At 39.9% G+C, this 14629-nt stretch overlaps 1 protein-coding gene across 50 annotated transcripts in view; it reads right to left on the reverse strand.

The window, feature by feature from the left end:
• PHLDB2 (pleckstrin homology like domain family B member 2) overlaps nucleotides 1-14629 on the reverse strand; it is a 222954-nt gene that overhangs the window by 12674 nt on the left and 195651 nt on the right. For 30 of the 50 annotated variants that reach the window (XM_070242834.1, XM_070242823.1, XM_070242822.1 and 27 more), the window contains one exon: nucleotides 5869-6076. In XM_070242834.1, the coding sequence (XP_070098935.1) occupies nucleotides 5869-6076 (208 nt within the window). Of the gene's footprint in view, nucleotides 1-5868; nucleotides 6077-9472; nucleotides 9494-14629 lie in introns of all 50 variants that reach the window. The other 20 variants (XM_070242832.1, XM_070242819.1, XM_070242818.1 and 17 more) reach the window with 1 other exon arrangement.

A 14629-nucleotide genomic window follows, 5' to 3' on the forward strand; every position in this document is an offset into this window, starting at 1 on the left:
ATTTTAATATTTCTTTGATGTGTAAACCACTTTTATTCAGCAAAATTTTTGCTGCTCTATGATACTATGTTGCCACCATTTAATACTTTCTTGTCCTATCAGAACTGCACCTACAGTGAAAAACAAATGCAAACTGCAATGGGAATTCAGGCAGAAGTCTAGGCTTGTCAATATCACCGCATGTGAAAATGTCAACAAATAAAATGCCCTTTGGCCTAGCACCCCCCATGCAAAGGGAGAGTCTGAAGTCACTGCAGATAAGCTTTACAATGCATTACCTGTAGCACAAGACACTCATCATTGCTTTCTCAAGGCCACCCAGATTACTAGAGGAGTAATGCTTCCTTCCATTGCTCCAACCCCAACCTTCTTGGAAGGCAGGCACAAAATTCTGATCTTGTATGTGATTGCTCTAAGATTGCTGATGATACTGAGTCATTGGGCCATAAATGCTACAAGGATGACAAGTTTTGCTACTTTCCCTACTTAGTCATGTTCTGCTATTTTATCAACTGAAGATTGCTTTTGTATCTGACCAACTTTGGTAAAAACCATATCATGAAGAAAAACAAAACTTCCATCGAAGTTAAAGGAATCTAAATAGCAGATTTGAGGTTTTCTGTGCTGAATAACATTACCTTTCGGCAAAATTTGAACTTCTTTTTAGAATATTCACTTTAGAGGCAAAAGCAAAAAGAGAAAAAGGAAGAAAGAACAGCAAACAAGAACACTGTCATACAAGAAATATGCAAAAAACAAAACATGGAACAAAGCAAAATTCTCTATAAAGACACATAAATTTTTCCAGACTGCCTTCAGTGCACCAAAATTGCCACTAAATGAAGAGCTAGTGTCTCAGAATATTTATTTTCAATTAATCTTCTCAAATATATTCTCAGCTTAAGCAAAATATTGCTCTTTATAAAATGTCTAATCTTTCTCTATTCAGTAGTTCCTTGAGTATTAGAAGAACCAGCGCTCTCTTCTCTAATATTCTGCAATCATTTATCACCTGGTCTGACATATCTGGTCCCTTTGACAGTTGACTGCCCCTCTGAAATCACTCCAGCTTTCGATATCTCTTCTGAGAGAACTCTCTAGAATAAAATGCATACACTGGGTGTTGACCATCTAGGGTAGAAAGCAAAATACAAACCTTTGCCTAAAATGAAAGGGTTAGAAGCATCTGAAATTCTGGTCAAAGAATCTTTTAAAACTATGTTCAACCATGGATTGTCCTCAACTCCACACCCAGTCTTGTTCCCCCTCCGCAAACACATGGCTGGTAGTTAAGCTATCATGAGAAATCAACTCCCTCGACATTTTCTCAAAGTACGAGCACAAAGTGAGGGCTTAGTAAATTAATAATAGCAATAGTCATAATAAAGTATCCTTGTAGGTGGTATTCAGAACACTACCTTCTACAAGACAGTTCAGTAACTTTAGCAGAATAGAGATTTTATGCAGAATTGACTTTCAGTTGCTCTTTTCTAAGACCCAAGGCCTATTTTCTAACAGTGTGAGTTTTGATGCTGAAAAAGCAGAAACATTGTCTGACTCAAGTAACTTTCTGGTAGACACAAAAATGATGTCTCAACAAAAAGTGAAGGGCAAATGTACCCACAACTCTGAGTAATTCTGTAATTCTACAAAATTCTACTTTTTGTGACATAATAAACCACAAGACTAAGTTTATGTTGCTAGAATTTCAGCATGGAATTACCTCTTTAATATACACATAATTTCAGGGTACTTTAATACATAATCTTTAAAAACTCTTAAAAAGAAAAAAATTTTTAGTCTTTTTATTTCTCTATATTCAAAAAGTTCCCATTAAGGACGTATTGTCCTAATAAACATTCCAAAAATTAGTTCCTTATTATCTGCTTTCCTGATGTTTTCCATATTATTTTCCATCAAAATAATGGGTACAAACTTATTATAGGGTAGCATGGATTTTTTTAAGGTAGATGGTGGCACAGAAGAGAAAGGCTTGTTTTTCTCTTTCTCCCTATAAAAGGAGAGACCCATGCTAGACCTTTTACAGGTATCTTCCACTTTGGCTTCAACTTTTTGACATTCAGAGGATCTGACAGTACAATGAAATAAATACTACCAGTAACTCTGACCATGGCGATTGGTTACCTACAATTGCTAGCACCGCTGGATCAGATCTGTATTAAGTAACTATGGAAAATGATCATGGCCATGTATAACTAACTGCAGGAATGATCATCTTGCAATAATGATGTCCTCTTAATATGGCACATTCAGTGGAACTAGTCTCATTTTCTACCTTTGGAAATCATTCTATGAAAAAGTGTAGGGGCCCGCTCCGTGGCCAAGTGGTTAAGTTCACGCGCTCCGCTGTGGCGGCCCAGGGTTTGGATCCTGGGCGCGGACATGGCACCGCTCATCAGGCCACGTTGAGGCGGCGTCCCACATCCCACAACTAGAAGGACCTGCAACTAAGATATACAACTATGTACAGGGTGGGGGTTTGGGGAGATAAAGCAGGAAAAAAAAAAAAAAAGATTGGCAACAGTTGTTAGCCCAGGTGCCAATCTTTAAAAAAAAAAGAAAAAGAAAAAGTGTAGGGCTGGCCTGGAGGCATAATGATTAAGTTCAGGTGCCCCGTTTTGGCAGCCCAGGGTTCGCCAGTTCAGATCCTGGGCGTGGACCTACACACCGCTCATCGAGCCATGCTGTGGCGGCATCCCACATACAAAATAGAGGAAGATTGGCAGAGATGTTAGCTCAGGGCCAATCTTCCTCACAAAAAAACAAAAGAAAAAAGGAAAAAGTGACTAGGTGAGCAAATGAAAATAAATGAAGTTTTTGGGGTCACTGTGCTTAAGTGTTCAGATCTGAAATGCTTGGTAAACATAAAGTGGTCCCTTTTTAGGTAATTTCTTCTGCTCACTGCTGGACTGCTGCTGTGTACCACCATTAGACATGAGAGATGGAGTTTGGGGAGTGATAATTTGGAGGGACGCATATTTACTTTTAATTTTTGGAGGGGAAGACGAAGCAGGGAGCAGAAAATGGAGGAAGAAAAAGACCAAGATAGGAAACCCTTAGAGGGTATTTATTTATTAAAGATGGCTCAAAAATAGAAAAAAAAAAAACAGTCAAGCGGTCAAAGGAATACTGGTATAAAATGTTCACAACTCTTGGGGAAGAGGGGAGAGTAGTTGGATGTTTTCAAAACAACTAAGTACAGAGCACCAAAGAAACATGGGCAGTCCCTGTGAGATCACTACACTGTGAAACCAAACGGCTGCCTTGTATGCCCATTTAACATCATCTTTTATTCTTCCGATCATCATTACATAATAGTCACTGAGTTGCTGACTTATCTTTGTGTCCTGTTACTGAAAAGGACCACATTCACTTGGTCAGTTTACTGGCATTTATGAATAATTATTCAAAGTTCTCGGCTTTCTGTCCTGAGAACACCAGCTCCCAGCACCCGCCGGCACTGCTCTGACCACCCCTCAGAGCGGTGGGTAGCAGCAGAGAACCCTCAGTGTGCGAGGTGGTGTGACGCCCAAGCGTTCCACACACTCAACCGTCTTCCCCCAAATAGTCATATTACGTTTTTAAAAAGCGAGATATTTCATCTTCTAATATTGAATAAAGTGAAATACTAACCCTTCTAACATCAAATAATAATGGCAGCCAAAAAAAATCATCTTTATTATCACCATAATTCCCTCCTAAATTTAGGTTATTCTCATGTGACAAGCAGCAATACAATTCTCATGGTTCCTTTATTGCTTTCCCTCAGGAATTTCTTTCCTTCTCTGATAGGCTCTATCTAGTAATATTAATATTTCACCCATTGATGCCAGGACTAAAATACACTCTATTTACCACAGAATGTAGCATCTATCCTTTTCTTCTTTCTCCCCACCCCCAAAATTCCCTGGCTATAATGTCTGGTTATATTTGGGTCTCTCGTATTCTTTTCCTTTGTGAAACACTAACTAACCCAAGGCTAATTATACCTTACTGATACTGCTTTCCCTCTGTCTCTGTCACTCTGTTCTTTTTAGTGGAGAAGGGCAAATTAGCCAAAACTTTGTAAGAAGGAAATTATGTTTGCATGATGGTAATTTTCCATCAAAATATTTTAAAATCCATCATCTACTTTTGTTCAAGAAATATTCCCTCCATTTGACAGAACAGCAAATCAGGACCAAGACACTTCTGTGACCGGCTTCAAGCGGCACCAGCAGTTGTCAGGTCAAGCCCAAAAAGGACAAGTCTTCCTGCTCCCAGCCTGTGGCTTCATTCCCATATAGGGAAGTATGTTTGATGGCAATTATCCAATTAGAATTTTCATTTGAGACACACAAGTGCTCAATTAACATTTATTGAATATCGGATGTTTCTTGGGTTGAAAGCATAATGGTTCTCAGCTAGTTGAAACAGATGAAATACAGAAAAATATCAAAATTGAAAATATGTCTATTTCACTATACCCTGAGGTATTTATTCAGCCAGCACTTAATGAGTACCTACTATATGCCAAGATCTCTGCTGGGTGTAGAAACCAAAAGATAATTAGACATCCTCCTTAACATAGAAACATTCACCAACTAATTACTGAAGAAGAAATTCTGTGCTGCAATATGATCAGTGATATAATAGAAAAAAGTATTAAGTGACATGGAAACAGAAGAAAAATGCCCTAAAGGGAGAAATTTTCATGAGTTTCCAACTTAAGTTTGAGTTTGAAGGATGAGGAGAATTTCTCCAGACTCAGATGTGGGGGAGACGGGAGATGGTAAAGATGTTTTGCAATGCCAGACACTTCAGTGCTCAGTAAGCATAGGTTGAGTGAATAGAAAAAGGAAAGGATGAATCGACTGTAGACAGCGATGTGCTGCTAAACCAGCTCTCTGGAGGAGAACAAAAACTCTGATAGGTAGCAAATGTTGATCTATGTGGCATAAATACTCCCATCATGGCCAGTTTCAAGCTACCAACACGACATCACCGATCACAGGGTTAGGAGCTGGCACTTTGCAGTAAGTACGAGCCAACTCCAGCCCATGGTTGACTGTCAAGCACTCTATAAGTATTTGTGGAGTGAAGGAACCTCTACATGAATGAATGAACAAACTGCATGATTCCAGGACTAGGACCAGGATGGTCAAAGGCACAGAGATCAGAGAATTCATTACCCTCTCAATTAAATAAAAGCTCTGTGGGGCGTATTAAGAGGAGAGAATGACTAAGGAACTGGGCTGGATCTAGAATGCCAGAGTCTGGGGTCTGACTTTATTCACAAAGTGGTTGGGCATCATCCAAGCTTTGGAAGAGGAAGAGGACCATAACTAGATGGGTATTGTAGACGTGCCTTTAGCTATAATTCTATAAGACTACGTATGCTTGCCTTAAAGGATGAACACAAATGTGAATGGTTAAATCCCTACAAAAATTTTAATATGTGGAACAGCTAAAGCCTTCCTTCTAACGAAACATAAGGGCAAGACATCATTCAAAGTTCTTACTCTATAGTTGGAAATTATTTCTTGATTTAATCAAAAGCAGTCCTAATGAACTTTGGAGTCAATCAATTTTGAAGCACAGTATACATGTGAACTCAAATGAAAAGAAATAGAATAAAGGAGAAAAATGGATTATAGGGTGTCTGACTGACTAAGTCACATAGGATACTAAGAAATTACTTGCGAAGTCCGCCATGACACCCAACTCTCTTCTGCATTATAGACTCTTTAAGTCTCAAAAATTGGGACTTGTACATATACATTGCCCTAAATTGCTGGCTTTACTTTTTGAAAGCAGTAACCAACCACCTTGTCCAAACCAGAAACCTTCCCCACAAATAAATCCTACCTAGAGATATTATCAGGTGAGCAAGCAGAGATGCTGGTCTCCATGCTATCAGAGCTGTCTAGGCTCAAAGTATCAAAGGCCTGGTCCTTGTAGCTGTGGTCTGGGTAGTGGAAACTGTTCAAGTAGACATTTGATTCAGACGCTGTGCGGTTGTAAAATTCTGACGATTTCTGCCTTTGTCCTTCACTCATCTGTTGGTGATTATACCCTAAGAAAAGAACCATAAATTTGTTAGTATGCCTCATTTTTCAGTCTTAGATCTTAACAGACTCAAACCAGCAACCCAAAACATCTGCGTATGAAACTTGGGCCTTGGTTTAATTTGTTTTGAAGCCAAGATCAAAGAAACAGCATCATGCTCAGCGCACGCGAGAGTTTCAAAGAAGTGGTCTTGGGAGTGACCTTTTTTGTCAGGGGATCACTTGACACTTTGCGATGCCATTCCTACATCTCAGCACACCTGATAATACATCAGCACACACACACAAAAAACAGAAACACGTTTAAAAGCTCTGAACCCTCTCAAACTAGTTGTGTTCAAGTGAAGCAAGATGACTCCTAGAGATAAGCAACCCCAGGGTCTTAGGGCAGTCACTTCTTCAGTGGTATTCAAATGTAAGGAGTACTTGCCGTGGTCATGAAACAGCAAGTGGCTCATCAAGGGGCAGGATTTGAGAAACCTTATCTCACTCATACTGTCACCAACACTTCGAATCTGGTTAAGACCCAAAGTGCACATTTTTCTCATGCTTTTTTTCAATTTCCATTGTCTGCCAATTACTTATTTAAAACATTCGTGGTCAAAAATCCTCCCAATGGTTGTACTCTTAATTACTACATATATAGCTCTCCTTTTTTCCACCTTGGCTGTCAGCCTTCAGCTACTTGGTAATATCAACTGTATGAAAATGTAGGACTCGCATTAACAGGAGCAAAAGTGTCACTAATAAGAGGTGTTTCCTGACCCTGGTCCTTGGTCAGCTCGTGGTTAGGTACTGGCTTTCCTCCGTGTTATTGCTATGGCTGCTCTCTGGGAGCTGATTCAGGGGCATCACAAATTGAACTATTCTTCCTTTCAATTCTCTATTTACTATATACTCAGGAAGCAAGGATCACACTGATAAACACGTCTCTCAAGTCACTAAAAAGCCGTTTCTCTAGCCGGTACTGTAGTTTACAATCTCTTTCTTCCTGAGTAAATTTACTACCAGATCTATTAAGAGTTTACGATTGGAAACTCTTTTCTTTCCTTTGAACTTCCCCTCTTCTCTTGTGCTCTACCGACCTTTCAAATGAGGCTTTTAATTGATAATGAAATGGCCAAAAAGCAGGCCAGAGGGCAAAGAAGGCAATGATTGCAAACAGCTTCCTCATCTGCGGATTAAACATTCCCATTTAAAACAGAAGCCACATCCATGATGCTTTAACAAAGCATCATACACCAACAGTTTATGTAAAATGATTTTAAGTCCAAGAGAAGTTTGCATGCCATTAGTACTTGGAGCAGTTTTGGATATCTAAGTGAAAATATGTTGGTTTAGATTAAGGCATTTCTGGGAAGATAAGTTTTCTTTATATAAGCTGTAATTATAAATTATAAACACTCACACACACGTATGTCAAAACTATGTATCACTTGGCTAAGAGAAGATGCGAAACATAGCAGCACATCGTGAGCTTTTAGATAGAATATCATTCATTGTAATGGTCGATGCATAAAGCATGACATGAAGCCAGCACATTCATAAGCATAGAGCTTGTGCCTTTTTTTTCTTAAGAAGGCAAAATAATTCATTACTCAAACATTTACCTTTGATACTCGAACTTTTGGAATTACTAATTGCTCCTTTTAAATTGTTTCCAATTATTCATTAGGAAAAGGAGGGGGACGAAAAAAAAAAGAACACCAGAGATTATTTGAAAAGGTCACACATGTATCTTTCCTTATGCTTTCAAAAAAGGCTTATTGGCAAAGAAAACTTCCACATTGGCACCAACTCCATGGAAGACACTTTCTTGTTTTAGTATGAAAAACAAATCCCTAAAAAACAGCCATGAAATTTAAAACATATAAGAACTGCCTCCTTGGCAATGACATGTACCACAACCTCCCCCACCCTTCAGAAAAGTCAGTCCCCACAATGCAATTAACACTTTGTCGGTAAAGCAGAAAAGAGGGTGAAGTGTATTTCTTCTTAAAACAACTGTATGCCCTGCTCCTCAGATCTTCCAGGAGTTTTTTTTTTTTCAAAAGTATCATAGAATAAGAAAATGAACTTACCATCTTCAGGTGAGGTAGACAGTAAACTAAAATGACTCAAACTTTTCAGCTGCGGGCATGAGAAACAGCTGCATGACAACGTGTACTGGGCTAAGAATTGTGAATGTAAATCCCCAGATCACCTCACTATTTGTTGAGGTTTGGCTCTATGCCTGAGAGAACCTTCCATCATTCAGGTGGTAGGATAAGCACCTTAAATTTTCATGGCAACTGAAACGAAAAAGACTGCTCCTAATGAGCATATATTTCCCAACGCAGGATCTTCGTTTCCTGGGGAGCTATTGTGAGTGGAAATGTTCTCCCTTATGGAGCTGCTCATTTCTCCCAACTGGCAATATTTTACCGATCACAATGAACTCAACTGTCACCTGGCTTAGCCTCCTCTCTCCTGAATAATTTCAAAAAAAAAACCAAGTTACTCCTGCAATTACAAATAAGGGCATTCAGCTCTCCCCTGTGACCCTCCAAAGGGTTGTATTCAGGCTCTGGTCTGGCCATCCAAAGGTAAAGGTACTTTGATAGAGCAAACAGCAAAGGAGAGCAGGGTAGCGAAGGAGGGTGTCCTGGCAGGAGGCCCAGGCCAGGAAGAAGTGCTGGTGCAGTGAAGGAGCACCCAAACAGGTGTAAGCTTGACCAGGGAGGGGGACCTGTATGTCCTGTTCACCACAGTATACCCACTTATTTAGCATATGGATGTCACAAAATAGTCACTGAATGGATTCATTTTCTCATCTATAAGTTCCAACTGAATTAGTGGCTAAATAAGGAGATGGAATGCATCTACTGTGTGGGGCGGGGCCAAGCACCCGGATTGGGAAAAATGAAACTTTCCCAACCTCAGAGACTACTTAGTTTTCGTTTTTAAATTAGCAGCAAGAAGAACATTGGGTGAGCAAGTAAAAAGGGCCTTGTAAAGCTCTAGATCCTTCCTATCTAGCCACAAACAGCTGTTTGAAGGGGTAGTTTATAAAGTGATAATATGTGAGGCTCATCACTAAGCACAGCACATACTAGGAACCCCAACCAACTCAACTCTCTTCACTGCCTGGGAGACCCAACAGATTGGATGTGCAAGCCCATTTATTATGATTACTTTTTAATGCCAGTCTCTATAAATTCTGGCTAATTGGACCTGGAAAGTTCTTCATGAGTTACCCACTGAGGGATAAGCAGTCTTGCCAGTATCTCCCAAATGTGTGTTATATACTTTAAAATGGTTATCTAGGCCTTAATATAGAAAATGAGATGACTTAAAATTATAACCTGGCTTTCAGAGGATAAAATTAATCAGCATTTCTGACAGTTCAGTCTTTCATAGCCCACCTGCTGAGAAATTCATTCTTCCTAACCATCACAGTCCACGGCCGGAAGATGAAGGTACGAGACAAGTCAGGAGTGAAGGAGGAGAATGATGGAGAAAGGGAAAAAGATACAAGATCAAAAAGGATAACAAGGGGACAGGAAAAACATACAGCACTTCCAACATGCAATCACTGATGGTGTGAGTAACAATACCAGGTTAACAAGGTCAGATGTTCATACTTTTAGATTCAATCTGAGTTTACAGAGAACTCAAGAAGTTAAAAAATAATAAGCCTATGAAACATGCATACAGTTGAATAATTATATGCAGTTAGAATACAGGGAGAATAAAAACAAGATTATAGCTTAAAAAACCTCTTTTTTCCAAGCAGACAGTAACAAATAGTTTTTAAGAGCTAAGGTTTGTAAAATGCCATTCAATTATTTGAAGCACCATTCATCAAACTTTATAACAAGCCATTCGGCTAACACCTTACATCTCTACCATCTAGCCACAGTAATAAGCGTCTTATTTATTCAAGTCAGTCATTTAAACTGTTCTTTACTCTCCACGAAGTATGTCTTATAAAATAGGCTCAAATGGAATAAATAAGTAGGAGCCTCCCAAATCCTTCCATCCTCCCCTGCCTTATTTTATACCTGGCCTTTATAAAGGAGAAACATCATATTTTACCCTTAGCCTATATACATCACAATGCCCACTCTTTTCTTTATCTAGATCCCCAGTCTTACAAAACAATGGTTCCAAAGCACTCATATTTCCTGCATGGTCTGACCTTGTAATAAAAAGCCAAAACAAAGAGGGTCATGCAGCTGCCTGTGAATGAACAGCAGCTGCACCCAGCATTGCATTTCTAGCAAATGTACAACAATTTCTCTCTATTGTGTAAAAGGACTAATCATTAGACTGAAAATCCACCATTGTACAGTTTTAAATCTGATCGTTTCTTATAGATGACTTGACAATGACCTTTCACTATTTGCAGAAAAACAAAAACACCACACAAGAAGGCTGTCATACCTTTCTTGGACTTCCCTGCATTTAAGAGAAGACAAAAGGACAAAGATTTCATTCATTCTAAAGTTTACAGAGGAATAGTTCACAGGTTGTACAAAAGCCAATAACCATTACAACTTTAAGAGTTGAGCTCCTGGGCTCTTTGCTTTAAACTCTGCTCTCAAAGAGCTTTGTTTGCACAATCCACGTTGTCAGTTCCATTAAGACAGTGCTGATTGAAGGAAGGCTTATACTTACACCATTGTCCTTGAGGTGTCCATTATGAATAAGCAGCAAAAAAAGAGTTCATTTAAGTTAATTGTGTAAGTCAAAAGAATTGATAAGATCTATTAAATTTGAGTTAATGAAAATGTGGAAGGTCTAATTTTTTTCAAAACCATGTAATTTTATTGCTATTTGCTATTTTAATGAAGCCAACAAGAGCTAGTGAAACAATTCTAAATGAAATTACGATTCATCCTTCCTGGTCTTTTTGTAGGCCACCTGTACAAGCTTAGTAGAAAGTCCTGCCAATTTTATGGTCTGTTGTGTCCCCAGTCCCTCCTCCCCTGGGTCAAGGAGCCAAAGGTGGCAGGCTGGCCTCACAACACACACATCAGATCTATGTGGATCAACACACACATGATGGTCCTCTATTTCCTCAGAAGCTGTCTCATCAGCACCACATGAAACTCTTTAAGAGGAACACCTCTTCAGAGCGACAGTCTTCTTGGGTGTACAAGAGACCTACCACCGAAGAAGAGCACAAAAGATAGGTCAAAGACAATAGATTTTGCAGAGGGTACGTTCCTAAGGTGACCTAAGGGAATTTGCTCAGTTTTCCTCTATGAACCTAGCATGGGGATTCCCATTATTTGAGGGGAAAACAGAAATTAAAAAAATAGACATCAAACATCTCTTCAGTTTCATCATATTCTCCCAAAAATCCTCTTACACAATAACATTAATAGCTCTTGATTTTTACAAATCTATCTGTTTAACATAAAGCTCTAGTTTTTTCTTACTCTCTATTTTAAGAAAATACTTTCAACATAAAGAGTGCTGGTGTGGCCAATTTGACCTTTGATATCTTCAGTCAATGGGAAAAATACATTTATATATCACAGAAAAATGCTTCAACAGAAAATAGACTTTGATCCACAAGCGAACAGTGGTAAATGAGAGCCAAAATACAAAGACTTATTTATGTGTGTTATTTATAAATCATAAGAGATATTTTTTATCTTACTGAAATTATGGTAAAGAAAATAAAGGGGAAATTCAATCAAGTGTATTCGATTCAAACATTAACACTGTAAACTCCTCATACATTATAAACGTCTCCTATGTATACTACAGCCTCTATTAACTCTTCTTTTTTTTAATTGAGGTATAAGTGACATATTTCCTAACTCTTAAATCACTTCTAGTAATGATTTGAAAACTTCATTCAAGTGATATATATATGTCTATCACTTATACACACAAATATACACATTATATATACATACATATATATATATATATATATATGTTTTTCTTTTTTTCTGATGGGAAACCAGTGATTATCCATTAGTAGAGAGGCTGAGCAGTCAGAATTAAACCCCAGTCTGCTTGGAGAGGTGGGTTTCAATCCCACTAATGCCTTAATGCATTGAGAAGCCAAATATCCATCATTCCATCAGCATCCCCATTTACATCCAGGACATACCTCCGTCACTCCATTTACCACATCTTATTGAAGTCATTTGCTATGTGTCTTTCTTCCTCACTGGACTAAAAACATTTCAAGGGCAAAGATCATCTCATTCATTTGCATTCTTGATATCTAGCACCATGACTGCTCAAAAGTTAGGGCTAATATAAGTTGTTGACCTGAATTATCATGTTAGCACAATAAATGTGAGCCTCTCAATGAGAAGCTCACCTCTGGAACTGCATTATAGTAACTTCTTCTAGCCCTACAAAGACTTTTTAAGAAGTCCATTATAGAGTTTGGATGATGGTGGCATAGGAGGACTCTGAACTCTCTCCTCCCACAGACACAATAAATCTGCAACTCCCTGTGGAACAATTTCCTCTGAGAGAGATCTGGAAACTGGATAGAAAGAACCCCCACAACAAGGAACAACACTGACACGAGTGGAAGAGGCGGAAATACAGCCCTGCTGAGGAAAAAACCACATTCCACATCCTAGCCATGGCGCTTCATGGCTGGGAGCAATCTCAACAGTATGGAGCTTTTTCCAGAGGAGCAGGGCATCTGAGCTCCACGGTGGGCATCCCAGCCCTTGGATACAGCACAACCGAGGTGAGATCCCATACTCCCTGGCTTTGCTGGTTTTGAAATCCAACGAGGAACACCCTCAGAAAAACTACCGAACTTTAGAGAAAGAAAAACCTCCTCTTAAAGGGCCCACACAGATATTCACCCTTCAAGATACCAACACAAACACACCAGATAGAAAAGTGCATTGTCCATTGGTAAAAGAGTCTCACTTACTAAGCTCAGAGCACGTCTTGGAGAGGCAGGAGGCAGCTGGGCCCACACGCCCAGGGACTGAGACACTGGCGGCAGCCATTATTGTGACCTAGTTCAGTTGTGCTGACACACACACTAGCAGCCACCATTCGATTCCTTCCTCTAGCTTGTTAGTGCGAAGAGGGATTTGCCCCACCCCTAGAGCACCCTAGCTAATCCAGTGCAGCTGGGGCAGACCCGCCCCAGGGGCTGGTTCCACCTACCAGCAAGCCCACAGCCAACTTGTGGACCTATGTGGGAAGGAAGAGTGGGTCCACCTCAGTGGGGGTTGGTGTGCACAAAGGCCTGTGTTGGCAGGGCTTGTGGGCCCTCAGGCAGTGGGGTGTGTTGGCTACAGGAGACTTGTGCTGTTGGCCATCTGAAACAGCCACAGAAGGGATCTGCTCTGACTTCCAACACCTGAAACGATTGTGTACTGCTGCACCTGGGCCTGGCCCCACCCATCTGCACTCCTGAGAGAGCTGACAACAGCAGCTGGCTGTAGGGAGCCACACTGGTGGCCTGCAACACTTGTGAGGCCCTGAGCCTAGTAAACAGTCACACTGGGAGTCTGACTTGCTTAATAGCAAAATAGCAGTAGTTGTGTGCTATTAGACTTCACAGCCAGTCATGTCAGGGTATGCTCTGTTCAATAAAGTGACTGCAGCAGCCAGACACAGCTGAGTCTTACAGTTAGCTGGCCTGGGGGCCAGCCTAGCCTAGCTGTGCACCTGCAGCAAGAGCAACGCTGCCACAAAAGAAAGGTACACATAGCCCAGACAGGGGACACTCCTGGGACATCTGGTGTGGGTGACAAGAGGGGATCACATTGCTGTGCTCCACAATGCATCTCTTACACAAGGCCACACTTCCAAGACCAGAAGACATAGGTGATCTATCTAAGATAGATAAAAGCACAGAGCAGTAGGCAAAATAAGGAGACAAGGGAATATGTTCTAAATAAGGGAACAGAACGAACCCTCAGAAAAAGAACTAAATGAAACAGAGATAAATAAACTACCTGACAAAGAGTACAAACTAATAGTCATAAGGATGCTCATTGATCTTGGGAGAAGAAAAGATGAACACTGTGAGAACTCCAACAAAGAATTGTAAAATATAAAAAAGAACCAATCAGAACTGAAGAATACAATAAAGGAAATGTAAAATTCACTAGAAGGAATCACCAGCAGAGTAGATGACACAGAAAAACGGATCAGAGAGCTGGAAGAAAGAGTAGAGGAAACCACCTAAGTAGGACAGAAAATAGAAAAGAGAATTGAGAAGAATGAGGACAGTCTAAGAGACCTCTGGGACAACATCAAGCACACTAACATCTCTATTATAGGTGTCCTAGAAAGAGAAGAGAGAGACAAAGGGGCAGAGAATCCATTTGGAGAAATAACAGCTGAAAACTTCCCTAACCTGAGGAAGGAAACAGACATCCAGGTACAGGAAGCACAGAGAGCACCAAACAAACCAAACAAGATAAACCCAAAGAGGCCCCACCAAGACACATTGTAATTAAAATGTCAAGAATTAAAGATACAGAGAGAATCCTAAAAGCTGCAAGAAAAAACCAATAAGTTACATACAAAGGAAACCTTATAAAGTTATCAGCTGACTTCTCAGCAGAAAC

Source organism: Equus caballus, chromosome 19, assembly GCF_041296265.1.
Source record: "Equus caballus isolate H_3958 breed thoroughbred chromosome 19, TB-T2T, whole genome shotgun sequence".
Lineage (NCBI taxonomy): Eukaryota > Metazoa > Chordata > Mammalia > Perissodactyla > Equidae > Equus > Equus caballus.